Source organism: Gobius niger (genome assembly GCF_951799975.1).
Source record: "Gobius niger genome assembly, chromosome: 22".
Lineage (NCBI taxonomy): Eukaryota > Metazoa > Chordata > Actinopteri > Gobiiformes > Gobiidae > Gobius > Gobius niger.
The window spans coordinates 5,842,257-5,869,130 of record NC_136873.1 but is presented as its reverse complement, the minus strand read 5'-3'; the positions used below and the strand labels follow the sequence as shown (position 1 = coordinate 5,869,130).

The 26,874-nt window shown below is 37.8% G+C and overlaps 1 protein-coding gene across 1 annotated transcript; it reads left to right on the top strand.

Moving 5' to 3' along the window:
• Nucleotides 1–1,607: 1,607 nt before the first annotated feature.
• Nucleotides 1,608–26,000, top strand: il17ra1a (interleukin 17 receptor A1a; the record flags this gene model as incomplete). Its single annotated transcript, XM_079581174.1, has 13 exons — nucleotides 1,608–1,732; nucleotides 3,004–3,028; nucleotides 5,782–5,928; nucleotides 7,501–7,622; nucleotides 10,361–10,508; nucleotides 10,624–10,671; nucleotides 11,959–12,107; nucleotides 14,379–14,450; nucleotides 15,735–15,816; nucleotides 15,908–16,018; nucleotides 16,347–16,507; nucleotides 20,262–20,503; nucleotides 25,082–26,000. Exons 1-13 carry the CDS (start codon nucleotides 1,643–1,645, stop codon nucleotides 25,998–26,000), a joined length of 2,316 nt encoding a protein of 771 aa, XP_079437300.1. The 5' UTR covers nucleotides 1,608–1,642.
• Nucleotides 26,001–26,874: the final 874 nt, after the last annotated feature.

Here is a 26,874-nt window from a genome sequence, read left to right as displayed (position 1 = left end):
AGCTGTGAAAATAGCAACAAATCTGAGACGAAAACAATGAGGGAAATGTGACAAAAAAGTGAGAAAACATTGATGAAAAAGTGGCAAAAATGTTCTTGTGACATTTTTGCCACTTTTTGACAAAAAATGGACAAAAAATGGACGAAAAAATGACAAAAATGTGACCAAAAAATTACAAAAATTAGATTAAAAAATTGACCAAAAAATTACAAAAATGTGATAAAAAATTGCTGAAAACATGACAAATATTTGACAAAATATGACAAAAATGTGACAAAAAATGACAAATTTGATTAAAAAAATGACAAATTTGATTTAAAAAAATGGACGGAAAAATGACAAAAAATTGATAAAAAATGGACGAAAAAATGACAAAAATGTGATAAAAAAATTGCTGAAAACATGACAAAAATTTGACAAAATATGACAAAAAAAATACGAAAATGTGACAAAAATGTGACAAAATGTGACAAAAAAATGACAAATTTGATAAAAAAAATTGACGGAAAAATGAGAAAAAATTAATTTAAAAAATGGACAAAAAAATGACAAAAATTTGACCCAAAAATGACAAAAATTTGACCCAAAAATGACAAAAATGTGACAAAAAAAATTACAAAAATTAGATTAAAAAATTGACAAAAAATTGCAAAAATGTGACAAAAATGTGATAACAATTTGACAAAAATGTGACAAAAAATGACAAAAATGTGACAAAATGTAACAAAAAAATGACAAATTTGATAAAAAATTAATGAAAAAATGAAAAAAAATTGACCAAAAAATGAAAAAAAAAAAAAAGACAAAAATGTGAGGAAAAAATGACAAAAAAGTTACAAAAATGAGTTGAACCCCAACAAAAAAATGATGGAAAATAATCTGATAACGTGGGGAAAAAGATCCTCTCGGTTCAGGCGGGAGTTAAGAGGTTAAAAATGAACTGTAAGCCTTTGTGATCAAAATTATAACAGACTTTTTCATGATATTCTAATTACATGACGAGCACCTGTATAATATAATAATAATAGCCAACTGCATAGCCTAAACTAGCTATACCACTATACCAATCGGTTAAACAAGTGTTGTTAAAAGTACATTAAGATTTGTTGTTGATAAAATGTTCCATAATCTGCATAATAAATGACGTTTCCACATTGTCTTCTTGAATCAAACGCATTCATGTTTCTGTTTTGTAAAAGTATGTTACTGTGGAAAGTCCCTCGTGTCACTTCCTTGTTCATAACCCACACATTAGTGACTCTGTTGTCGACCTACTTCACTCAAACTCAACATTTCAGAAGTTTTTTGAGTGTTCTTTGTGTTCTTAGTTTTTTTTTATTGGCAGCCCTGGTCCTCCATACAGTCAGACGCTTATTTAGTCCTCTTTCTGTTTACTTAATCGTTTTTGACTCGCACATTTCTCTCTCAACGGCGTCACGTCAATATTTCTTACGTAGACACACCTGAGCGCGTGCGTTACGGTAAACAGGTGCGTCACGTGACCCTCTTCCTGCTTCTGTAAACTTCCTGGTGGCTCTATACTCTACTGCAGACACGTTTCGGTTCGGCTCGGGACCGGACCCGGACCCGGACCGGAGGCTGGACCATGGCTCGGTTCGGAGCGGGCTCCCTCGCTCCCCTCATGCCGTGTTTGGCGCTGCTTTTCGGGGTGACGGGGGCGAGAGGCGCGTACGTGATCCCCGGAGCTGAGCGAGACGACTGCTCCCAACAGGTGACGTTCACGCTCACGCTCGTGTCGTTCAGTATTTTCAAAACCTGTCACTAAATCCGTAGTCAGAGTAAATAAATAAATAGAATACAATCTGTGAAGCTTCTAGTGGTTCTCAAACTGTGCCATTTCTACTCATTTTAATTTGATAATTCATTGTAATGTTTCAGTTGATTCGTTGAGTTGTTTAACCTCTTAACTCCCACCTGAACCAAGTGCATTCTGTCCTCTTTTGGCTGTGTAACACCTCATTTGAAAGCTAAGACCCACAAAAGTGACGTTTTTCCTCGCGTTGTTGCTGTGTTGTGTCACCTTTTGTATGTTTTTTTTCTTTTTTCCATTTTTGTTGAATTTTTGTTGATTTTTTGTAATTTTTTGGTTGAGTTTCTGTCAGTTTTTGGTTGATTTTTGTAGAATTTTTGTCACATTTTTATTGAATTTTTGTCACTTTTTTGTTACATTTTTGTCACATTTTTGTTGAATTTTTGTCACATTTTTGTTGAATTTTTGTTGAATTTTTGTCACATTTTTGTTGAATTTTTGTTATTTTTTTGTTGAATTTTTGTCACATTTTTGTTGAATTTTTGTCACATTTTGTTGAATTTTTCACATTTTTGTCACATTTTTGTCACTTTTTGGTTGAATTTTTGTCACATTTTTGTTGAGTTTTTGTCACTTTTTGGTTGAATTTTTGTCACTTTTTGGTAGAATTTTTGTTGAATTTTTGTTGATTTTTTGTTGAATTTTTGTCACATTTTTGTTGAATTTTTGTCACTTTTTTGTTGAATTTTTGTCACTTTTTTGTTGAATTTTTGTCACTTTTTTCTTGAATTTTGTCACTTTTCGGTTGAGTTTTTGTTGCATTTTTGTCACATTTTTCTTCAATTTTTGTCACATTTTTGTCACATTTTTGTTGCGTTTACATCCTTGTTTTCTTCTCATTTTTTGTCACATTTTTGGTGCTTTTTTCCCAAGAAGCTTTTTGATTTGGGTAAAGCCAAACTGGACAAAATGGAATCCGTTCAGGGGGGAGTTAAGAGGTTAAGATAAAATCCCATTAAACTTAAGAAGAACCATAACGTAAGAACCTCATGTTGAATCTGATCATAATGAAGGAATTAACCATTTTTACACATAATAATATTTCATACATAGTTTTTAAATACAAAAGTACACAGGTAAAAGGTACTTCAGGAATATTACAGGAAACCAAACATTTTTTGAAGGTAATACTTGGAGTACTAGTGCCTGATCTCTGTCTCTCTCTCCCCCAGGGCATGAACTGCTCCTTCAGCTCCAGTGAGTATTTAGATTATTTATCTTGGTGTTAATGAATACTTTTAGAATAACCTGTGGTACAGCCTTTCTCCCTCCTACTATGTGTTCGACAGTAGCGGTTCTGACCTGTTTGACGCCCCTGACTCAAAATACAAAATAGGGCTGTGCAATTAATCGAAATTCGATTACAATTTCGATTACAACAGTAAACGATTACAAAATTAGCATAATCGCAAAAAATCGATTATAATTTTTTATTTCCTTTTTTTTTATATATATATATATATTTTTATTTTTTTATTTATTTTTTGCTGGATTTTTGTAATTTTTTGATGGATTTTTCTCTTTTTTTTGATGGATTTTTGTCCTTTTTTTGATGGATTTTTGTCACTTTTTTGCTGGATTTTTGTCTTTTTTCTGCTGGATTTTTGTCTTTTTTTGCTGGATTTTTGTCATTTTTTGCTGGATTTTTGTCATTTTTTGCTGGATTTTTCTCTTTTTTTTGCTGGATTTTGTCACTTTTTTGCTGAATTTTTGTCACTTTTTTGATGGATTTTTGTCACTTTTTTTCCTTTTTTTTCTTTCTTTTTTTTTCTTTTATTTTTTTTCAAAATAATTTTTTTGCTGGATTTTTGTCATTTTTTGATGGATTTTTCTCTTTTTTTTGATGGATTTTTGTCACTTTTTTGCTGGATTTTTGCCTTTTTTCTGCTGGATTTTTGTCTTTTTTCTGCTGGATTTTTTTCACTTTTTTGCTGGATTTTTGTCACTTTTTTGCTGGATTTTTGTCACTTTTTTGCTGAATTTTTGTCACTTTTTTGCTGAATTTTTTTCACTTTTTTGCTGGATTTTTGTCACTTTTTTGCTGGATTTTTGTCACTTTTTTGCTGGATTTTTGTCACTTTTTTGCTGGATTTTTGTCACTTTTTTGCTGGATTTTTGTCACTTTTTTGATGGATTTTTGTCACTTTTTTGATTGATTTTTTTCATTTTTTTGATGGATTTTTTTAAAGGCAACAAATAATCGTTTGAATAATCGCGATTTCAATTATGACAAAAATAATCGTGATTATTATTTATTCAATAATCGAGCAGCCCTAATACAAAAGTATTATTGAGAGTTAATTCAATTTGTCTCTTCATTAATCATCATATTCACTTAGCTTAAAGGGATGAGCCTCAATGAAAACTTCAAAATATAACGGGAAAACAGTGGCCAATTATAGAGTCGACTACACAGCGGAAATACCGTAGCTCCGCCCCCTTTTCTCTCTCACGACAGCGGCACTAACATCAGAGTAACAGTGAGCCCCACGCAGCACGAAACTAGGTCACCAGAAGGTCACATAAACCACTATTTCCAGCCACATTTCAACCAAACAGGCGGCGCTCACTTTGTTTTGGACAATTCAGCAACTTCTCTCTTTCGTCACGGGACAAATGGACAAAAATAAGATTTAAATCGCCCTTTGTTTCGCCGAATTTTCACTTCTATTTAAGACAAACAGTGGCTTGTCTTTACTGATCTGGGGTCAGTTGTTTGAAAGTCAGTTTGTTGAAAGAATCATGTCTGTCCTCGGCTTTAATGTTAGGGCTGTTTTATCTCATGCTAAGGAAGGTCATCTTTAACCTCTTAACTCCCACCTGAACACGTTTTCTCCTGTTCTCCAAATTCTCCCAGTCTGAAAGCTTCTTCAAAATAGCGGGAAAAAAAAAATGAGAAGAAAATGAGGATGTAAATTGACAAAAATGACAAAAATCCAGCAAAAAAAGACCAAAATCCAGAAAAAAAAGACTAAAATTCAGCAAAAAAGCGACAAAAGAGCAGCAAAAAATGTGACAAAACAGCAACAATAATCCAACAAAAAGTGACAATAATCCAGCAAAAAAAGTAACAAAAGTGCCACAAAATAGCGACAAAAAACGAGAAGAAAATAAGGATGTAAATTGACAAAAATGACAAAATTCCAGCAAAAAAAATGACAAAAATTCAGCAAAAAAAAAAATCACAAAAATTCAGCAAAAAAAAAAATCACAAAAATTCAGCAAAAAATGACAAAAAATCAGCAAAAAAATCACAAAAATCTAGCAAAAAAAATCACAAAAATTCAGCAAAAAATGACAAAAAATCAGCAAAAAATGTGACAAAACAGCAACAAAAAAGTGACAATAATCCAGCAAAAAAGTGCCACAAAATAGCGACAAAAACCGAGAAGAAAATAAGGATGTAAATTGACAAAAATGACAAAAATCCAGCAAATAAAAGACAGAAATCCCAGAAAAAAATGACAAAAATCATGCAAAAAAATGACAAAAAAACTGCAAAAAAATGACAAAAATCCAGCAAAAAAAGACAAAAATTCGGCAAAAAATGACAAAAATCATGCAAAAAAAAAGACAAAAATCTTGCAAAAAAAGACAAAAATTCGGCAAAAAAGTGACAAAAATCCAGCAAAAAAGTAACAAAAGTGCCACAAAATAGCGACAAAAACCGAGAAGAAAATAAGGATGTAAATTGAAAAAAATGACAAAAATCCAGCAGAAAAAAAGGCAAAAATCCAGCAAAAAAGTAACAAAAAAAGTAACAAAAGTGCCATTAAAAAAGTGACAAAAACACATAAGGGAAATAAAAAGTGTGGACAATGGCAAAGAGGAGAGAATGCATTTGGTTTTGGCGGGCGGTAAGAGGTTGAAGTAAATGACCAACGTTCACTCCCCCTGAAGCTTCCACCTCAGCTCTGGCTCAGTCCTGGTTCAGCTCTGGTTTCTCACAGGTAACTGTCTGGACCCCGCCTGGGTGCTCTCTCACCGGTACACGCCTTCTGGTCCGGAGCAACTGGACGTGAGGATCTCAACCAGACGAGACCCCGACGGGAACCTGCTCCCGGTGATCAACGCCACCTGGACTCTGAGAGACGAAGGTGAGGAGCAACAACAACATGTTTTATCAGAATATCATTTTCATTCACTTAAGTTAAGGTGAGACACAGCAGGGAGCAGTGAAAAAGGCAACGACACACATGTGCACACATTTAGACATTTTTGGGCCGTCATGATAAAGGGAAGTGTCTGATCAGTGAGGAGAGGAAGAGAGGAACTAGTGGAAGTGGCTAGGAGAAGGAAGGAGGAATTGGTTTTGGAAAGGGCCTCTCTGTTTCCTTCTGGACAGGAAGCTCCTGATCACATAAGTGTTGTGAACCTTGTAGCTTCATCCAGGTGAAATAATGCATCAAACAAACGAACGGTCAACAAAAACTCCGGCGACTCCGGCCCCCCCTCTCTCTACTACTGGGTTCATTCACAAAAAGAGGGGAGCGCCTTAAGAAAACTCCGCCTGTGAACACGTGACCTCGAACACCACACGTCACAACCCTGTCGACAACTAATCGATTACTAAAATAGTTGTCAACAATTCAGTAATCGATTAATCGTTTTCTAGTAAAACCAGGCTAAAAAAGAGCAAAAAAGACATGACAATTATGCATTTTGGATGAAAACCAAATATCTGTCTTTGTCTCATCCAGTCAGAAAGCAGAATTAGCACAAAGAGCCTCCTACAAACGTTTACATTAAGTTTACTCCATCAACATGTCCTCAAGCCGTGCCACTTAAGCTTTAGTGATAAAAAAAATTGAAAGAAATACAATTTCCATGCACCTTTCACAGCCAAGCGATTAATCGACTAATTGTAAAAATAATCGGTAGATTAATCGATTACCAAAATAATCGTTAATTGCAGCCCTAAGTGACAGTGACTTATGGTTCCTATACGGCATCTTTCGTCCTTGTTGCGAGTCACTGGCAGTGACAGTACATACATGTACGGTAGGGCTGAACGATATGGACAAAATTTCATATCTGGATATTCATGCCAGATATCTCTATCGATATGATACAATATAACTATGGGTTTGGTGAAAAACAAGCATTTTTCAGAAAAATAACAACATAATGCAATTTTATTGATGAAAATCTATATCCTCGCTTTTTCGGTTTGAATGTTCATATCTCGATTTCAATACGATAACAATACATCGTTGCTTTTTCGATATTAACATCTTGAAAGTTTATATCTCGATATTGATCCGATAACGATATATCTTTCAGCCCTAATGTACGGCGACACCTACTGTTCAAGAGTGTGCAGTGGAACAAAGACTGCTGCTAATTTGTACTTTTACTTTTTCAGATTTTATATAAATATAGTGGATAAGTAGAACGTTCTTAACAAAACTTCAAATCAAGTGAAGTACAGATTAAAATCTTCAAATCTATCCTTAAGTACAGTACTTAAGTATTTACTGCGTTATTGGCCACCTCGGGCTCTAGTGCACGTGCAAATTATGTTGTGAGTGTTGTTGTATTACGGTCTCAAACATTCACACCAGTTGGCGAAAAGTATAACTACTACTATTGTTGTTAGTACTTTTACTACTGTGTGATTGTGGGCCTGTGGGTTTTCCTGACGTTCCATATTTGCCGTTGATTTTCAGGAAGCATCGCGTTCCTGAAGGCCTCAGAGCTCCAAGTGGTGACGGTCTCGACAAACCAGAACATCTGTGTGCGCTACTCCTTCAACAACGAGCTGGGCATGAGGAGCCACATGAAAGACCAGGTACTGAGGGCACCCAGGCTGTGCAGTAGTACAAATACTGCACATAACAATTACACAAAAAAGGAAACTCCACAGCAGCGTCACATGATAAGAATATAGCTTTTTTACGCAGTGGTCTATGTGGAGATTTTTAGCTAGTTTTCTCCGTTAACATCTTAGTTTTCATGTCGAAGTATTTAAAAAGACTAAACTTACCCTACACTACGCTTATTTTATGACGTTTTGTCACTAGCCGGCTTTCCCTCGCTCATTCATTCACAAATATTGACAGATTTCACACCCACGCAGAGCCGCGGGAAGATGTTTTAGTTAGGGGGCGCTGAGGGACAAAATGTACCCCCAAAATCCTTTTTTGTCAAATTTTCGTGACTTTTTTGTCACTTTTTCGTCAAATTATTTGCATTTTTTTTGTCAAATTCTTATCACTTTTTCGTCCATTTTTTCTCAATTTTTACGTAGAATTTTTCTCACTTTTTTTGTCATTTTTTTGTAAATTTTTGTCATTTTTTTGTCACATTTTTGTCATTTTTTGCCACTTTTTCATCAATTTTTCGTCACTTTTTTGTCAATGTTTTCTCACTTTTTGTCACTTTTTCGTCAAATTATTTGCATTTTTTTGTCATATTCGTATCACTTTTTCGTCCATTTTTTCCTCAATTTTTCGTAGAATTTGTCTCACTTTTTTTGTCAAATTTTTGTCAATTTTTTCGTCAATGTTTTCTCACTTTATTCACATTTTCATCCTTGTTTTCGTCTCAGTTTTGTTGCTATTTTCACACCTTTTTTTCCAGAAGCTTTTGGACTGGGGTAAAGCTGGAGAAAATGTGCTCAGTTCAGGTGGGAGTTAAGGGGTTAATATTGCCTTGGCACAAACTCTGATGGCGGCCATTTTAGGGATAGGTTTGCCTGAGTCCTCCTAGGAACGCCCCCACCTCCTGGAGACGCCTCCGAGCTTTCGTCACCAGCCGAGTAACCAACCACTGCTCCTCAGCAGAACCCCCTCCCCACTGATGCCACAGACAGCGTGTGCAGGGGGCGTGTCTAAAGGCTCAGAGGTTCTTAAAGAAACAGAGGCCTATTTCAAGACATTCACTACAGCCATTTTGAGAGAGACATTTTATACAAGGCAGTTATTCTAATTTACTGCATTTACAGACCAACAGAAGGTTTGGTCATCATTGTAGTGAGATATAGACTGGTGCTATGTGATTGAAAAAAGCAGAATACCCCCTCTTTAACGAGAATAACCTTGTTTTGAAGTAAAAAACAAATGGGATCATTACTTGTTTGTCATTTCCTCATATTTCCACACCGTAGCTCCGATATGGAAGAATGAGGGGGTTGTTTAACAAGTAAAGCTAATTAGTTCAAAACTCACCAGAGGCATCTCACCAACGCAAAGTGGATCGAAACACAGCTCCAGGTACTGTGTGTTTTTGATGAGACAACGACACTGGGTGTGCTGCTCGTGCTTCACAGCTGCAAGGCAAGTTTATTTGTAAGGCACATTTCATGTACATCCAAACTTTTTTCCTGTGGGGCCGCATACTGTAGCGTACACAGGGTGAAGGGCCATAGACCGGTGGTTAGTGCCGCAAAACCTTTGACTAGCAGAGGTTTAAAGTGCGCCCCACACCTTTATTTATGCTCAAAACCTTCATGCAGCTCTGTCTCACAGAGCTGCATGAAGTGGTTTGGTTAGAATTGTGTAGAATTATTACATTTCAAATAAAAAGGACTATCTCTGATGATGTGTCCGATTCAGCAAGAAGGCAGAGGGCCACAAAAAATTGGACACCCCTGATGTACATGTACAACTCACTGTGCCTCACAGCAACACCAGACACCCAAACACAATAAAAAATGCAATAAAAAGCATTAAAAACACAATAAAATGACTATATTGTAAGGCGTAATAATACCAGTAGTTCGAAATCCGCGCAGTAATATCTTCACTTTACCGTTTACTCCTGGTATTATTACGCCTTACAATATAGTTCCCCCTTTTATCCGCTTAGAAAATCCACATTGTTAAATTTTGTGTAATTATACTTTGTAGTGGAACACTTCACGTAACCATATTTAAATAGGGAAAACGTGGAAGAGCTTGGTAGCTTCTATCTTGACCTGTTTTGGAGCTATAGTGGAGAGAGGGAGAGGCTAAATGCTAACGCCGTCTGCACTGTGTTTACGTGACTGAAGGCACGGGGGAAGATCAGACAGGTCCTAAAGCGGTGGTTCTCAACCTTTTGGAGCCGCGCCCCCCGTCACACGGTGAGAAATCGGAACATTAGCCGACCTAATTCTTAAAAAACAAAGAAAAAAACAAATGGCTAAAATACAATTCATCGAATTACGAACATATAATGGCCCTCTGGTAAAACAGCACACACATACGACAATAAAATTATAATATACGCTAAAAAAGGTATGTATATTTTATCTACATGATCTGGCGACCCCCCAAATTTGTCTTGCGACCCCCAGGTTGAGAACCACTGTCCTAAAGAACTCAAAGCTATGGTAAGAACAAATCTAAAAACGGTGGCCTATTCCTTTAAAATATAGTTTTTGGGCAATAATGTCACTAAATCTGACTTTGTAAAGTGCAATACAAGTGTGAGCCATTTTGTTTTTTTTGTAACTTGTCACAAAGCTCCAGAAAATAATAATACTTTGAAATAAGGCAGTTCAAAAGTCTCTGTGGTCATTCTGTTTCAGCTCAGTTCCTTGTCCAGTCCTCAGGTGTCTCTCCTCAGTGGACGTTGAGGTCAGATGTGGTGGTGGTGGATCCCGGTCAGACGTACAGAGTGTCGGCGGAGAACGTTCCCAAACATGAGCTGGACCACAGCGTCTCCAGCATCAGCCGTGACGTCTCTGTCCCCGGTAAGCCCGCGAGAAAAGGGCCTGAGAATGTCACACTGGAGATACCGCTTTCTTCTGCTTTAATCCTGTTTGAGACATTTTCTTTTACAAACAAATCTTTTTTTGTCTCTTCCAGATTGTTCAGACCCTGAGATGAAGCTCACCCAGCCCTGCATCGAGTCTGGTAAGCACAACTTCACAGTATTCACATTTAAGTCGTCCTGGTTCAGTCCTGATCTTCCCTGTTTAGTCCTGAAACACAATCCACGAAAAGTTGGGTATTCTTGACGAGTTTATAAGTTGTACGTTTTATATCGATTCAATCACAGACCACGCAGTCAGGATAGAACCAAATTAACCACAACTAAAATATTTTCTTTAATTTTCTTGTTGTTGCCGTCTATCGAAAGTATTTTCCTGTTCCAAACGTACATGATTGAAAAAGTTGTACATTCATGTTGAATTCTCCTACGTTTAAAATCAGTTGCTAATGACTCCTTGTATCCTTCAGTTTTAATGGCAAAACAATATAGATCAATATAGAACCTCTGAGTGAATCAAAACCACCTCAATCGCTCTCATCTCATTCCTTTGTTGGGTTGAGGCGCACTCTAGTGGACAAAACACGGAACTACTTTAACACAGGTTCAGAGCTTTCACCCTGCCGGCTTCAGTCTTGGTTTAGTCGTTGTATTTTTGTCTTTTTTCTGTTGGACATTTGTCACTTTTTTTCTGGATTTTTGTCTTTTTTTGCTGGATTTTGATCACTTTTTTCTGCTGGACTTTTGTCAATTTTTTCTGGATTTTTGTCACTTTTTTGCTGGATTTTTGTCACTTTTTTGCTGGATTTTTGTCACTTTTTTGCTGGATTTTTGTCACTTTTTTGCTGGATTTTTGTCACTTTTTTGCTGGATTTTTGTCATTTTTCTGCTGGATTTTTGTCATTTTTCTGCTGGATTTTTGTCTTTTTTCTGCTGGATTTTTGTCTTTTTCTGCTGGATTTTTGTCTTTTTCTGCTGGATTTTTATCTTTTTTTGCTGGATTTTTATCTTTTTTTGCTGGATTTTTGTCACTTTTTTGCTGGATTTTTGTCACTTTTTTGCTGGATTTTTGTCACTTTTCTTGCTGGATTTTTGTCACTTTTTTGTTGAGTTTTTGTCACTTTTTTCTGCTGGATTTTTATCTTTTTTTAGCTGGATTTTTGTCACTTTTTTTGCTGGATTTTTGTCACTTTTTTTGCTGGATTTTTGTCACTTTTTTTTCTGGATTTTTGTCATTTTTTTGCTGGATTTTTTTGTCTTTTTTTTGCTGGATTTTTGTCACTTTTTTTTTCTGGATTTTTGTCTTTTTTGTTGCGCTTTTGTCACTTTTTTTTAAATCACTTTTTAGCTTTTTCTGTTGCGTTTACATCCTCATTTTCTTCTCGTTTTTTGCCTCTGTTTTGAAGAAGCTTTTGTTTCTCTGGTTCCAGGAAGTCTGTGGAGGCCTGACATCCGCCTGTCTCATTCTGGAGGGACTGTCCTCACAGCGGAGTTCAGTCCGGACCCTCGGAGCGAGCGGTACTCCGTGTTGTGTCGCTGTGAGCTCGGACCCTCCAGCTCCGTGAAGACTCCATCCGTGGTGAGCTTTTAGGGAATAATAAAATCAAAAGGCAGTTTAGCAGGTCACAGGTCCAGGAGGGTCATCTGAGCACGAACAGGAATGTGATAAATATGATAAACTTACAGATTCTCAAGCATTTTACAAGTTCAACTTTGAATATATAATTAATAAGGCGAGACACTGCAGGTGAATAGGGAAAAAATGTATATTAACAGATATCAATTTGAAGCTTTTGCTGTCGATCACTGGCATAAATGTGAGGAAAAAAATACATTGCAAGTTTTCTGTCATTTTATCTTTTCATATAAGAACAAGGTGTTTTATGCCTAAAAATGCCCCAAATTTCCCATCTTTTCGGCGACGAAATCTGAATAACGGATAGAGCTACATTCAAATTTATGGTTTCATTTTATTGATGAATGAGTTACCAAGACTTTTTCAGAGGGGATTTTGGATTTCTTGTTTAGTTTTAAAATAAGCTGTTTTTTAGTGGAAAATTTTGTAAAAATTAAATTTTCGCCTCATTTTTTGACATTCAAAACTCAATAAATGGGGCTTAAGGGATTAAATAATAAAAAATACCTCTGAAAAAATCTTCCAAATATTGTTCAGTCCAAGGTTGGAAAATGTGAAGTCTTTAGGTCCGACTGACGTGGACATAGTGTCGCCACAATGACAGAAAAATGTGTTTTGAGAAAAAGGCCCTTGAAATTGTGTTCTCCCATATAAGTCTATGGGGGGACATTGAATCAGCGCAATATTTAAACATGTTATTGTGAAGATTAGGCATATTTTCTGTGTCCGGGTGAAAGCTTGTATGTTCAGAGACCAATTTGGCCCAAAACCTGAAAACTGAAAAAAATTGAGTTTTGCCTGTAGTGTCTCCCCTTAAGAATGCCAATTTAAAGTCACTATTCAAGAACAACTAAACTTTATATCTGAGAAGGGGAGGGGCATTGTTTTGTGCTTTTTGTACAGTGTTTTGTAATTGTCTGTCTCGGGGACAGCAAATGGAAATTAACTCATGCAAATAAACATCCCCAAACATTCAAAACCACAGTTTGAACAAGGGGGAAAAACAAACCAGGAGACACTAAAGCACCTTAGTTTTGGGAGAGAGAAGCCTCAACATATTCATGAAACGCCATACGAGCGATCGCTGTTATTGTTTACTTCCGCAATTTTCGCCGGATGTTTGGTAGGCAGCTGATGCATCCAGGCCTCTAACTCGGTTTTATAAAATGATAGATCTGTTACAGCGCAAGAGAAGCCATGCCCTGTTTATGGACATTGTTTTTGCTGATTATAGGATTTTAATAAAATGTTTATCAAATGTGAAAATGTAAAATGCCGACCACGGCCAACCGATGTGACGACATCGCGATCGCTCGTATGTAGTTATAATTATTTTCTCTCACGTATAGGTGGAAGCCCTGATCGGAAGAGGTTATCAAGAACAAGGAAACTATGTGACTTAGGCCTCAATTTTTACCTATTGCTGGGTTGCAGGTGACATCACAGCATTCTCAAGGCCTATACTATTATATAGAGGAAAAAATATTTGGTTTTTGAGGACATTTTTGGTCTTGTACAGAGAGATCATGGACCCAGTGACTGATATTGATGATCATTTTTTAAATTCATATATATATTTTTTTAGCTACGACGAAAAACTGGCTCCTGCCCCCCGTTGGGTCCGATGACATCATCACATTCTAGGGCAGGGGTGGGCAAGTTTGTGTCATGGAGGGCCGATTTTCTTCATTTTCAAAACACCAAGGGCCAAAACTCACAATTTAGCCCAAAGTTACGCACTTTTTCTCTACAGATATAAGTTTTGCCCCCGATATATGACCTAATGCGGTGTTTTGCTGGGAAATGTGAAAATATTGACAGTATTTTCCACATTTTAGAGTCCTTTTCATGTATTTGGTCTCTGGTTTGTGATTAAATGGTTCTTCAAAATTCTCTTGGGGGCCAAAGGTTTTATGCTGGAGGACCGAATTTGGCCCCCGGGCCTGACGTTGCCTACCCCTGTTCTAGAGCCTGCAACCCAGCAATTAAGAGTTTATGTGAGCGTATAACAGTTTTTAAGTGACATCATAGCCTGCAAAAGTCACACATGCAGAAAGCTCATGTGGCTTGTTATTAGTTGTAGCACAGTCTTATCAACAGCAGGTGGCAGTATTGTTCTCGCACAGCTTCATCAGCCCTTCACTGACTCTACCATCAAAGTAAACTGAACTGGACTTTCACCGGTCTGTAACGCTGATGCTCGTGTCTCCTCAGAACGGCTCCAGACTGAGCGCCTCGTTTCCCCTCGACCTGTGGGTGAGAGCCTGCTGCCGCTTCCGCGTCGAGGTACTCCAGCTCATCAGACCCTCTTCAGACATGGTCCACACCTGGTTCAGTCACAGTTTAGTGCACCTTAGGATTTCCATAAGAGCAGAACCGCATTTTAACCTCTTACCACCCGCCAAATCCATTCCCTCCTCTCTCTCCTCCTCTGCCATTGTCGTCACTTTTTATTTCCCTTATGTGTTTTTGTCACTTTTTTTACTACCTTTTTGCTGGATTCTTGTCATTTTTTTGCTGGATTTTTATATTTTTTCTGCTGGATTTTTGTCATTTTTTTTGCTGGATTTTTGTCTTTTTTTTGCTGGATTTTTGTCTTTTTTTTGCAGAATTTTTGTCATTTTTTGCTGAATTTTTGTCATTTTTTGCTGGATTTTTGTCTTTTTTTGCTGGATTTTTGTCTTTTTTTTGCTGGATTTTTGTCTTTTTTTGCTGAATTTTTGTCATTTTTTGCTGGATTTTTGTCATTTTTTGCTGGATTTTTGTCTTTTTTTGCTGGATTTTTGTCTTTTTTTTGCTGGATTTTTGTCTTTTTTTGCTGAATTTTTGTCATTTTTTGCTGGATTTTTGTCTTTTTTTTGCTGGATTTTTGTCATTTTTTGCTGGATTTTTGTCATTTTTTTTGCTGTTTTTTTTACTTTGTTTTTTGCTGGATTTGTGTCTATTTTTTGCTGGATTTTTGTCATTTTTTTGCTGGTTTTTTGACTTTTTTTGCTGGATTTGTGTCTATTTTTTGCTGGATTTTTGTCTTTTTTTCTGATGGATTTTTTTCTTTTTTCTGCTGGATTTTTGTCACTTTTTCTGCTGGATTTTTGTCTTTTTTTTCTGGATTTTTGTCACTTTTTCTGCTGGATTTTTGTCTTTTTTTTTGCTGGATTTTTGTCTTTTTTTTTGCTGGATTTTTGTCTTTTTTTTTGCTGGATTTTTGTCTTTTTTGCTGGATTTTTGTCACTTTTTTCTTGATTTTTGTCTTTTTTCTGCTAGATTTTTGTCATTTTTTGCTGGATTTTTGTCTTTTTTTTGCTGAATTTTTGTGCAATGTTGGTCCAGGTCCATGATGAGCTTCCCCTGTTTGAAAGCTGCCACTGGTCCAAACCGCTCCAAAACCCTTCAGTCCTGCACTGTGATTAGATGAGGGGGACTGCACACACATATGTCATGCTTAAGATATGAAGAATCAGAGGGGCAGGATATATTCTTCATGAGTTCAGCGCATGGATTAGTCCAACCTGCTTTTAGGACGTTTACATGACGTTTCCCTCAGAACTGAACTTTGTGTTGTGTCCGCAGATAAAACCGTTCTTCCCTCGCTGTGGAGACGACTGTCGACGCCACCGGAGCCTTCTGGATATCTGCCACAAACAGCCCGACGGTACCACGCATTCATCACTCCAGGGCCGGAGCTCACACATGCCTTCCCCATTGTAACTGCCCTGCATTCTCACTCTCGCTCTCTGTTACAGCGCCCCCTGCTGACCCCTGGAGCCCTCTCCCTGTGGCTCTGGGCGTGTCTTCAGTTCTGCTCCTGTCTGTGGCTACAGTCGTGTGCATCGCCATCATCTGCAGGAGTAGAGGTACAGACTCTTACCCTTTTTTTTCTAAACCACCACCTGTTCTGCTCCCGGGTGCTTTTTGCCTTTGTGAGCGCCTTTAAAGAGCTGTAGCTCAGCAATGGAATCATGTAAAGGGCTACAATTTGGTTTGTGCCATGTCTATTAAACATAGTTACAGGAACAATCATTAAACATGTTCTAGATTGTACAGTTTTGGATTCATAGGCGGCTAAAAATGGCAATTTTAAATATACAGCGCCTCTACTTTCAGCACCGTTTCTTCACTGTCCCTCCACTGAACATCGTCTAAACCTCTTCATGTTCCCCCGTCTGCCTCTCCTCCTCTCAGCTGTCAAACCGGATTATCATCAAGACGAGGGTGCGCTCCTGCAGGGACCCCGGCGGGAGGAACGCCCCACCCTGCTCCTGATCTACTCCAGGGACCACCCGCTGTTCCTCGACGTGGTGCTGAAGCTGGCCGCCTTCCTGCAGGCGCACTGTGGCATCCTGGTCGGTGAAACACATATTTACTTATTATTTACTTCACAGGAAAATCGTTCAAGGATAAAAAATAAGGAAAAATGTAAATGAATGTACTGATGATAATTATTGAGCCTAATAATATATTGTTTTCTTGTAATTTATTGGAATAAGTCCATATAGATACAGACGGCATCTCTGGAATCGCCCATATATGGTCATTTTTAAAAACAGTTAAGGGGGTAAACAATTTTGAAAAAAATGTATATTTTCTCTAATTATTCAAAAACTACTTTAACAAATGCTGAATTATGAATATAGTTTCTACTAAATAAAGATACAAAGACATGGGGAGGAGCAAAGTGGTTCAACAGCCCATAAATACATGAATAACGGAGAATGCTAACTTGATGCTACATGTTAGCATCGGGCTAATGCTAACGGTTAGCTCGCGCTAGCTACAACCAGTGTTAATTTTGACAACATATTTTATTTTAGTTTTAGTCTTTTGACTAAAATGTAATTTAATTTTAGTCGAGATTTAGTCAAAAAAAACGTTTCAATTTTAGTCTGGTTTTAGTCGACTAAAATTGCATGTCAATTTAGTCGACTAAATTCAAGACTAATTTAGTCGACTTATATTTATAATATTCATTATAATCATATTTAATCAAGGTCCTCGACTTCATGGAGCTGCTCCACATGAATAAAGCTCAAACCTGTTCATTTGGCAGAGAATTTACATGATCTGAGGCTTTTTCAGACGGTCAATAGAAGTTTGGATGATTTTAGTCTCTCCCTTTCATTTTTATTTAGTCTGATTTTAGTCGACTGAAATATCTGGACATTTTAGTCATAGTTTTAGTCTCATGAGGAACGTTTAATTTAGCTTTAGTCCAATTTTAGTCGTCAAAAATAACACTTTGACTAAAATTAAGACTAAATATTTTAGTCGACGAAATTAACACTTGCTACAACTGCCGTTTTTTCGCTTCTACTGAACAATCTGCTGTGAGAAAATATCCATATGGGCCCGAGTTACACTTGACTTTATTTGTATGTGATAAATAAGTTCATATTCCACCAGAAAAATGCAAAAAAGAGTGAAAAAATGTGTTTCTGTAAAGATTCTATTTTCCCCCTCGGCGAAGCCACGCCCCCTTCTATGACGAGATGCGTCTGTATCTATGTTATATTATCCGTAACCTGCAGACACAGCTTACGACCAAAAACAAAACGCAAACAAATCCAACCCACTGAACACACCAAGTTTGAACAATTTCACACTCTATATAGTCCCTTTAATTAATTGTTCGAGAATTTGATTAAACCATAAAACATTTAATAGGTTGCGTTCACGTTCTTAATGAGGTCATAATCTCAGATAAAGGACACGAGACTAGGGATGGGCGATACCACATTTTTTGGATTCGATACCGATACTTTTGGGGTCTTTTTTGCCGATACCGATACTGGTCATTTCATATGGGTGAATGTATTTCAATCAATATACATTTCTAAAACTGGTTGTTTTATATAATTAATTGATCCGTTAAAATTATATTACTTTAACTGGTTAATTAAACAATGTTAATGTGAAATTAAATACATAAACATTTAAAATTAATACTTAATTGACAAACAGAGCCTAAACCAGAATGATATGCCCGGCTCAGTTCAATCCTTTGCTGTTGTGACTGTTTAGGCTCAGAACGAAGAAATAAATCATCCTTTCGTGTTGATAACTGCTGCCCCGCCTTCCTTTTACATATGCAAATTAGTATCGATACTTTTTGCCCAATATCGATACTTAAAAAGTAGCCGTTTGGTATCGATATATCGATACTTTGGCAACGATCCGCCCATCCCTACACGAGACAATACAACTCTATGGAAAACTCATACGTGCGGACAGAGAAAACACTGAACACTATAACTTTTTATTTCATGTGGATTGTTCAGAGATATTAGTCATAAACCAAGACAAAAATACTAGGGCTGTGCAATTAATCGAAATTCGATTACGATTTCGATTGCAACAGTAAACGATTACAAAATTAGCATAATCGCAAAAAATCGATTATAATTTTCTTTTTTTCTTTTTTTCTTTTTATTATTATTTTTTTTTTCAAAATAATTTTTTTGCTGGATTTTTGTCTTTTTTTGCTGGATTTTTGTCATTTTTTGCTGGATTTTTGTCATTTTTTACTGGATTTTTGTCATTTTTTGCTGGATTTTTGTCTTTTTTTGCTGGATTTTTGTCATTTTTTTGCTGGATTTATTGTCTTTTTTTGCTGGATTTTTGTCTTTTTTTGCTGGATTTTTGTCATTTTTTGCTGGATTTTTGTCATTTTTTACTGGATTTTTGTCATTTTTTGCTGGATTTTTGTCTTTTTTTGCTGGATTTTTGTCATTTTTTTGCTGGATTTATTGTCTTTTTTTGCTGGATTTTTGTCTTTTTTTGCTGGATTTTTCTCTTTTTTTGATGGATTTTTGTCACTTTTTTGATGGATTTTTGTCACTTTTTTGATGGATTTTTGTCACTTTTTTGATGGATTTTTGTCTTTTTTCTGCTGGATTTTTGTCTTTTTTTGCTGGATTTTTCTCTTTTTTTGATGGATTTTTGTCACTTTTTTGATGGATTTTTGTCACTTTTTTGATGGATTTTTGTCACTTTTTTGATGGATTTTTGTCACTTTTTTGATGGATTTTTGTCTTTTTTCTGCTGGATTTTTCTCTTTTTTTGCTGGATTTTTCTCTTTTTTTGCTGGATTTTTGTCACTTTTTTGATGGATTTTTGTCACTTTTTTGATGGATTTTTGTCTTTTTTCTGCTGGATTTTTGTCTTTTTTTGCTGGATTATTGTCTTTTTTTGATGGATTTTTGTCTTTTTTCTGCTGGATTTTTCTCTTTTTTTGCTGGATTTTTCTCTTTTTTTGATGGATTTTTGTCACTTTTTTGATGGATTTTTGTCACTTTTTTGATGGATTTTTGTCACTTTTTTGATGGATTTTTCTCTTTTTTTGATGGATTTTTCTCTTTTTTTGCTGGATTTTTGTCTTTTTTTGCTGGATTTTTCTCTTTTTTTGCTGGATTTTTGTCACTTTTTTGATGGATTTTTGTCACTTTTTTGATGGATTTTTGTCTTTTTTCTGCTGGATTTTTGTCTTTTTTTGCTGGATTTTTGTCACTTTTTTGATGGATTTTTGTCATTTTTTGATGGATTTTTGACTTTTTTTTTGTGGATTTTTGTCATTTTTTTGATGGATTTTTGTCATTTTTTGATGGATTTTGTCTTTTTTTATGGATTTTTGTCTTTTTTTTGATGAATTTTTGTCTTTTTTTTATGGATTTTTTTCTTTTTTTGATGGATTTTTGTCACTTTTTTGATGGATTTTTGTCTTTTTTGATGGATTTTTGTCTTTTTGATGGATTTTTGTCACTTTTTTGATGAATTTTTGTCTTTTTTTGATGGATTTTTGTCTTTTTTTTATGGATTTTTATCTTTTTTTGATGGATTTTTGTCACTTTTTTGATGGATTTTTGTCTTTTTTTGATGGATTGTTTTCATTTTTTTGATGGATTTTTTTAAAGGCAACAAATAATCGTTTGAATAATCGTGATTTCAATTTTGACAAAAATAATATTGATTATTATTTTTTCAATAATCGAGCAGCCCTAAAAAATACTAGCATTTTATCATCAATATTATTATTTCTCCGTACTGGTCTCATGAGTGATTCCTGCATGCGAGCCCTGTGGTTATTTCCAGTCTATCCCTCAGGTGCTGTTGGACCTGCTGGACTCCTCCGCGGTCTCCCAGGTCGGGCTGATGCGGTGGCTCGAGCTTCAGAGAAACAAACTTCGACCCAACGACAAGATCCTGGTGCTGTGCTCCCGCGGCGTCCAGTCCAAATGGAGGGCCATGTGCGGACAGGGTCGCGTGACGCACCAGCCGGACGACCTGATCGGGCCCTTCCTGAGCCTCTTCCTGTCCGACATGCATCAGCCGGGCTCCATGGGCAGGTACGGCCACCGGGGGGAGCCCTCGTGCAAATGGAACAATCTCAATGTGCAAAAGCCGATCGAGGCACCGCAGGTTGGGATGAACGTCAGGCAAACATCTCACCGATAAATGAGCCAGAACGGTAGAAATTATTACGGAGCGTAGTAATTTATCATACTATACGCCAGGGTTAGGCAAGTTTTCTTAGCGGAGGGCCGATTTTCTTTATTGTAAATACACCGAGGGCCGAAGCCGCTGATTATTAGCCCAAAGTAAAGTAAATGACCATCTTAAATGAGATAAATGACTTCAAATTGCTTGAATAAAAGTTCTTCTATGTTGAATTTGAGTCGGTTTGAACTAATCCAAGATACAAAGTGCCAATGGAACAAGAATAAAACCCACTTGAAGTCAGACAAATAATTGTTTTTCACTTAAAATGACACAAAATGATCTGAATCAAAAGAATAACTACAACTAAAGGTTTTATCTCGTCTCAGACCAGACCAAATCTACTGAAACTCGACTCAAATCTTTGCTTTAATCTGTTCATTCAAGTAGATTTATGTCATTTCTTCCTTAAAACGATTATTCTTTTTCCAGTGCACTTCCTTCAAATGCCAGTGTTGTACATAATATATGACCTAACTGGGTGTATTGACAGTATTTCTACCTTTTCCCCTCCCATTTAAGACTAATAATGTTAAAAGTACTCTCTGATTAGTGTAATAATGTTTCTCAAAATCATCTTGAGGGCCAGAGGTTCTGTGCTGGAGGGCCGGATTTGGCCCCCGGGCCTGACGTTGCCTACCCCCGCTATAGATACAGACGGCATCTCTGGAATCGCCCATATATGGTCATGTTTGAAAACAGTTAAGGGGGAAAACAATTTGGAGAAAAAATCTAAACTTTCTCTAATTATTCAAAAACTACTTTAACAAACGCTGAATTATGAATATAGTTTTCTACTTAAGAAAGAAACAACAACATGGGGAGGAGCAAAGTGGTTCAACAGCCCATAAATACATAAAAAACGGAGAATGCTAACTTGATGCTACATGTTAGCATCGGGCTAATGCTAAAGGTTAGCTAGCGCAAGCTACAACTGCCGTTTTTTCACTTCGACTGAACAATCTGCTGTGAGAAAATATCCACATGGGCCCGATTTACATTTGACTTTATTTATGTGATGAATAAGTTCATATTCCATCAGAAAATGACTTAAAAGAGTGGAAAATTGTGTTTCTCTAAAGATTCTATTTTCCCCCTCGGCGAAGCCACGCCCCCTTCTATGACGAGATGCCGTCTGTATCTATACGCCGACCTATCTCTGTAGTGTAATAACCTTGATTTCATAACAAATAAAAAGGCTAATCGCAATAGATTCGCTATAATGCTAACGCGGCTAGTGCTAATGCCCACAGCAGCTTGTAAATACTCTCACTGACGGAAATGACGGAATTGTTTTTGTTTTTTTTATGGATGAAACAGTCATCCAGCTGTCATCATCAGTTAGGTCTTTGAGACTGAGCACTGGTCTTATATACACTGCTGTAGGTGATGACCCAATAGGCCACACCTGTCACAGTCTGTGTTGCCAGATTCGATGGTATACCTCCCTTTGAGGCAATCCCCCTTTAGTCTAAGGGAGAAAAGATGGGGCGGACTGGCCATATGTCCGTTCTGGAAGAGCACAGAAGGGCCACTGGCTCGAGGGCCACCAGTCCCGCCTCAACCGAGCTTTACCCAAATCTGAAAGCTAAAAAGAAAAGCATTAAAATAGCGAGAAAAAGAGGAGGAAAACATGAGAAAAACACGGACAAAAAAAACACAACAAAAAATGATAGAAAAAATAATTAAAAACTCAACAAAAATGTGACAAAAACTCAATAAAAATGTGACAAAAATGCAATAAAAATGTGACAAAAACTCAATAAAAATGTGACAAAAACTCAATAAAAATGTGACAAAAATTCAATAAAAATGTGACAAAAATTCAATAAAAATGTGACAAAAATTCAATAAAAATGTGACAAAAATTCTATAAAAATGTGACAAAAATTCAATAAAAATGTGACAAAAATTCAATAAAAATGTGACAAAAATTCAACAAAAATGTGACAAAAATTCAACTAAAATGTGACAAAAATTCGATAAAAATGTGACAAAAATTCAACAAAAATGTAACAAAAATTCAACAAAAATGTGACAAAAATTCAACAAAAATGTAACAAAAATTCAATAAAAATGTGACAAAAATTCTACAAAAACTCAACAAAAAAGTGACAAAAATTCAATAAAAATGTGACAAAAATTTAACAAAAATGTGACAAAAATTCAATAAAAATGTGACAAAAATTCAATAAAAATGTGACAAAAATTCAATAAAAATGTGACAAAAATTCAACAAAAATGTGACAAAAACTCAACAAAAATGTGACAAAAATTCAATAAAAATGTGACAAAAACTCAACAAAAATGTGACAAAAATTCAACAAAAATGTGACAAAAACTCAACAAAAATGTGACAAAAATGAAAAAAAGAAAGAAAAAAAGATACAAAAGGTGACACAACACAGCAACAGCGCTAGGAAAAAGCTCAGTTTTGTGGGTCTTAGCTTTCAAAAGAGGACAGAATGCATTTGGTTTAGGCGGGGGGTAAGAGTTTAAAATATGCATTTGTGGAAGTGTCGCATTTACGCTAATTTGGGCCAGGGCTGTTTTTCAGTCCCAGTCCGCCCCTGACTCTCAAACTTCTGAGGTATTGTCTTTAGCACAGCACTATAAGTACTAGACAAATTGTTCCTCAGCCCACCCCCCCTGTTCAGAGAGGGCTTCTCCACTTTAACATGGCATCCTTTACGCTCCTCTCAAACCACCTCTCCTCCCTGTCCAGTATATGGACATCCTGGTCTTAAAAGCTGTGCTGATGTTTCTGCTGATGTCAAAACGCTGCAGAGTCCTGTCCAGAGGAGCGTCTATGTTGATACATGCGCTTGTGTAGAAGCTGCTTGGTCTCACCTATGCACAAGTCTCTACACTCACTGCACTGGACTGGACTGCATACACAACATTACTGCGGAGGCGTTTTGGAGTGCTGTCTTTGGGATGAACCAACCGCTGTCGGAGTGTGGACATAGGCTTAAAATATACAGGGATACGATGACTAACTTGCATCTAGCCCCGTTAAGTTTAGGATTAGGATTAAAGCCTGTAAAAGGATTGCTTGGCTGCCAGGTTTGAACTAGCGTATAGAAAAGGCACAGTATGGTAACAAATCAAGAGTGCAATGACGCAGCTTGAGAGCAGAACTACCCAGAATGATCCGATTATAATGACAGAGATCACTGGTTTCTATTTATTGCGCAAGAAAATCCTGGAAGAGCAGATGGGAGCGCTTCAGTGAACAGTGTTGAGAGAAACTAAACACCCCTTTGGGTCTTCCCTTTTCACTGTGTTGGCCCCTCCTTTGGCCTCCATAATTGGTCCATAATTGGCGGAGCGACACCTGCTTTAGCCATTGTTCTCCTGAAGCTGGCAGGAATGGTGGCGCCTTCCAATCGTTCCAAGCAGAGCAGTGTCTAACTGAAGTGTATATTCTTCCCATAAAGATATTTTTCAAACGGCATAATCCTCAGCAAACATATCTCTGAAGTTATTATTGACGTTAACATTTTCACACATTTGTAAGTACCGTAAATTCCGGGTTTGCGGCTGGCGGAGGCAAATTAAAGCCGGTCTCTAAAACAGAAACTATAGCGGTAGAAATATTCCCCATGTTAGGAATTTGTCTCATACTGGTGTAAAAGAAAACTCACGTGCAGGAAGTAACAAACGGGAACCCGGGCCGAGGGAACGCTGTGGAGGAGCTGATCCGAGCGTCACTTTGACACAGATTTAGCCACTTTTCAAACCTCCTGTGACTATATTTGGAAACAGGGCAAGCAACAAATGTTTATGACCCTCCAGGGTTTTAATAAAGTCACCATTGCGTCTTCAAAGCACGTCCAGCTGCTCCGTGTGCAGGTCAGTCCCACGCCTCAAAATAACTCCTCCCATCAGCGCGAGCGTCTCGTCTTCTCTCGGGTCAGTCTCATGATCGATCACAAACACAAACGCTCCGTCTAACCTCGCCTTTTACACAAGATAACAACAAATAATCCGGTCCGCGGTAAAAACGAAACAGAAACCTGCAGTGACATTGATGTCAAAGCTCCGCTAACAGCAACGAAACACTTCCTGTTGTCCCGACAAAACAAAAGGCGTCAATGTTCCAGCCGCTGGGAGAGGGTTTGAAATGTTCATTAATAAATGAACCTAATATTTCAGGTGCAAATGGACACAAATCTAGTTTTTCTTTCATTTTCCTGGTCGTCCGTTTTGCTCAAATAGAAATAAAGGCCTGTCTCTAATTGTGGCCTGGTTCCAATAAAGGCCTGGTCCTAGATGCTAATGAAAATAATGAAAAATGTTGGCGCATACAAAAAAAAGTGGTGCAAAAAGGTGTGGAAAACTACTACACCTTTCCGCACAGGTCCCCAGTGCTATTTTCGATCACAATAGAAGTTTTCATTAACGCCGCTCTCTTCTTGCCACAGGTACATCGCGGCGCACTTCCAGGAGATCAGCTCGGAGCGGGACGTCCCTTCGTTTTTTGACATCGCCATCAAATACAAACTCATGAAGCATTTCGAGGAGCTGTACTTCCGGGTCCTGGACATGGAGAAGTACGAGCCGCGAAGGGTCAACCACATCGAGGGCATCGGGCCCGACGAGTACTTCCGGTGCCCGTCCGGTCGCCTGCTCCGAAACGCCATCGAGAAGTTCCACGCGTTCCAGATCGACAATCCGGATTGGTTCGAAAAGGGCGAAACGGAAGACGTCGACAACCTCGGTTTGCTCATCGGACACACGCAGCAACTCCCGCAGATTCCAGAGCACATTCCTATCGTGAAAGAAGGCCCCGGCATTTTCACCAATGAGGTTTCGGCAAATGAAAACATGTCCAATTTTTACAGCATCGCCCCCGAGTTGAACAAGAACTTTTCGATAGCAGAAAACGAGCCCTTTCTAAATGCGGCAACAAGTTCTCAAAATCAGTGTGTTTTGGAGTTGCAGCCAGATTTTATTTCAAGTATTGCAATCTTCCAATCCGATGTCATTCCGGTGACCCCTACAGAGGATCGGGAGGTGTCTGGGGCAAGCGCAGGGCAGAATGGAGAGAGTGTGGCGGGCCTTTCGTGTCGGGAGCCGCAGCCGGTGGAGGTGTCTGAGGCAGGAGCGAGGGGTTTTAATGCGGAGACCAGCGGGTCAGACCAGGCGGCGGTGGCCGGGGCGAGCGTGGGGCAGAATGAGGCGGACGCAGCGGGGTTTCCGTGGTCGAAGGCGGACGACAGCGGGTCAGACCAAGGCTACAGCTCCAGAGCCTGGACCGAGCCGGACTCTGACGACCTGAGGGCTCTGATGCTGCTGCAACAGGAGCTGATGAACAACGCCTGCCACTACGACACACAGTGACGCTGAGGGCTTCGCAGTTTCATGGACTTTCTGTGGACAAAATGTGTAAAGACAGTTTCGAAAAGTTGATGGTTCCATTTTTTGTTTTATAGACTAAGAAATGAAAACAATGAAGTGTTTTTTGTATATTGACCCATCCATCCATCCATCCATCCATTTTCTTCCGCTTTCTCCGCGGGTGTATTGACCCGATTTTTAAAACGAAAAACTGGGATTGTTGTCACAGTGTCCTGGAAGGCCAACTTTGAGATGAGACTGCGGGACAATTAACTTCAGAGCAAACTCATTAGTGTCAGGTCGGACAATTCGACAGCTGTGGCCTACTAGATCTGAAGAGGAGAGCCCATATCCTCCGTCTATATGAGAAGGATCCAGCTGTTATAGCTCAGAGCTGTGGTCGGAGTGTATTCGTCACTAAACAACATCATGAAGGTCAAGGAGCACCAGAGAGGTCAGGGATAAAGCTGTGGAGAAGTTTAAAGCAGCGTTAAGTTATACAAAGATTTCCCAAGATTTGAACATCTCACGGATATGGAACGAGTAAAGCACCACGGCAAACTTACCAAGACACGGCCGTCCACCTGAACTAACAGACCGAACAAGGAGAGCAATGGTAAGAAATGCAACCGAGTGCCCCAAGATAACTCTGGAGGAGCTGTGAAGTCCTGCCGCTGAGCTGGGGGAAACTGTACATGGGACAACTATAAGTCGTATCTACACAAATCTGGCCTTCATGGACGAGTGGGAAGAGGAAGCCATTATTGAAAGGAGGCCATAAGAAATCCCGTTTGAAGTTTGCTAGAAGTCATATGGAGGACACAGCTCCATGTGGAAGAAGGTGCTTTGGTCAGATGAGACAAAAATTGAGCTTTTT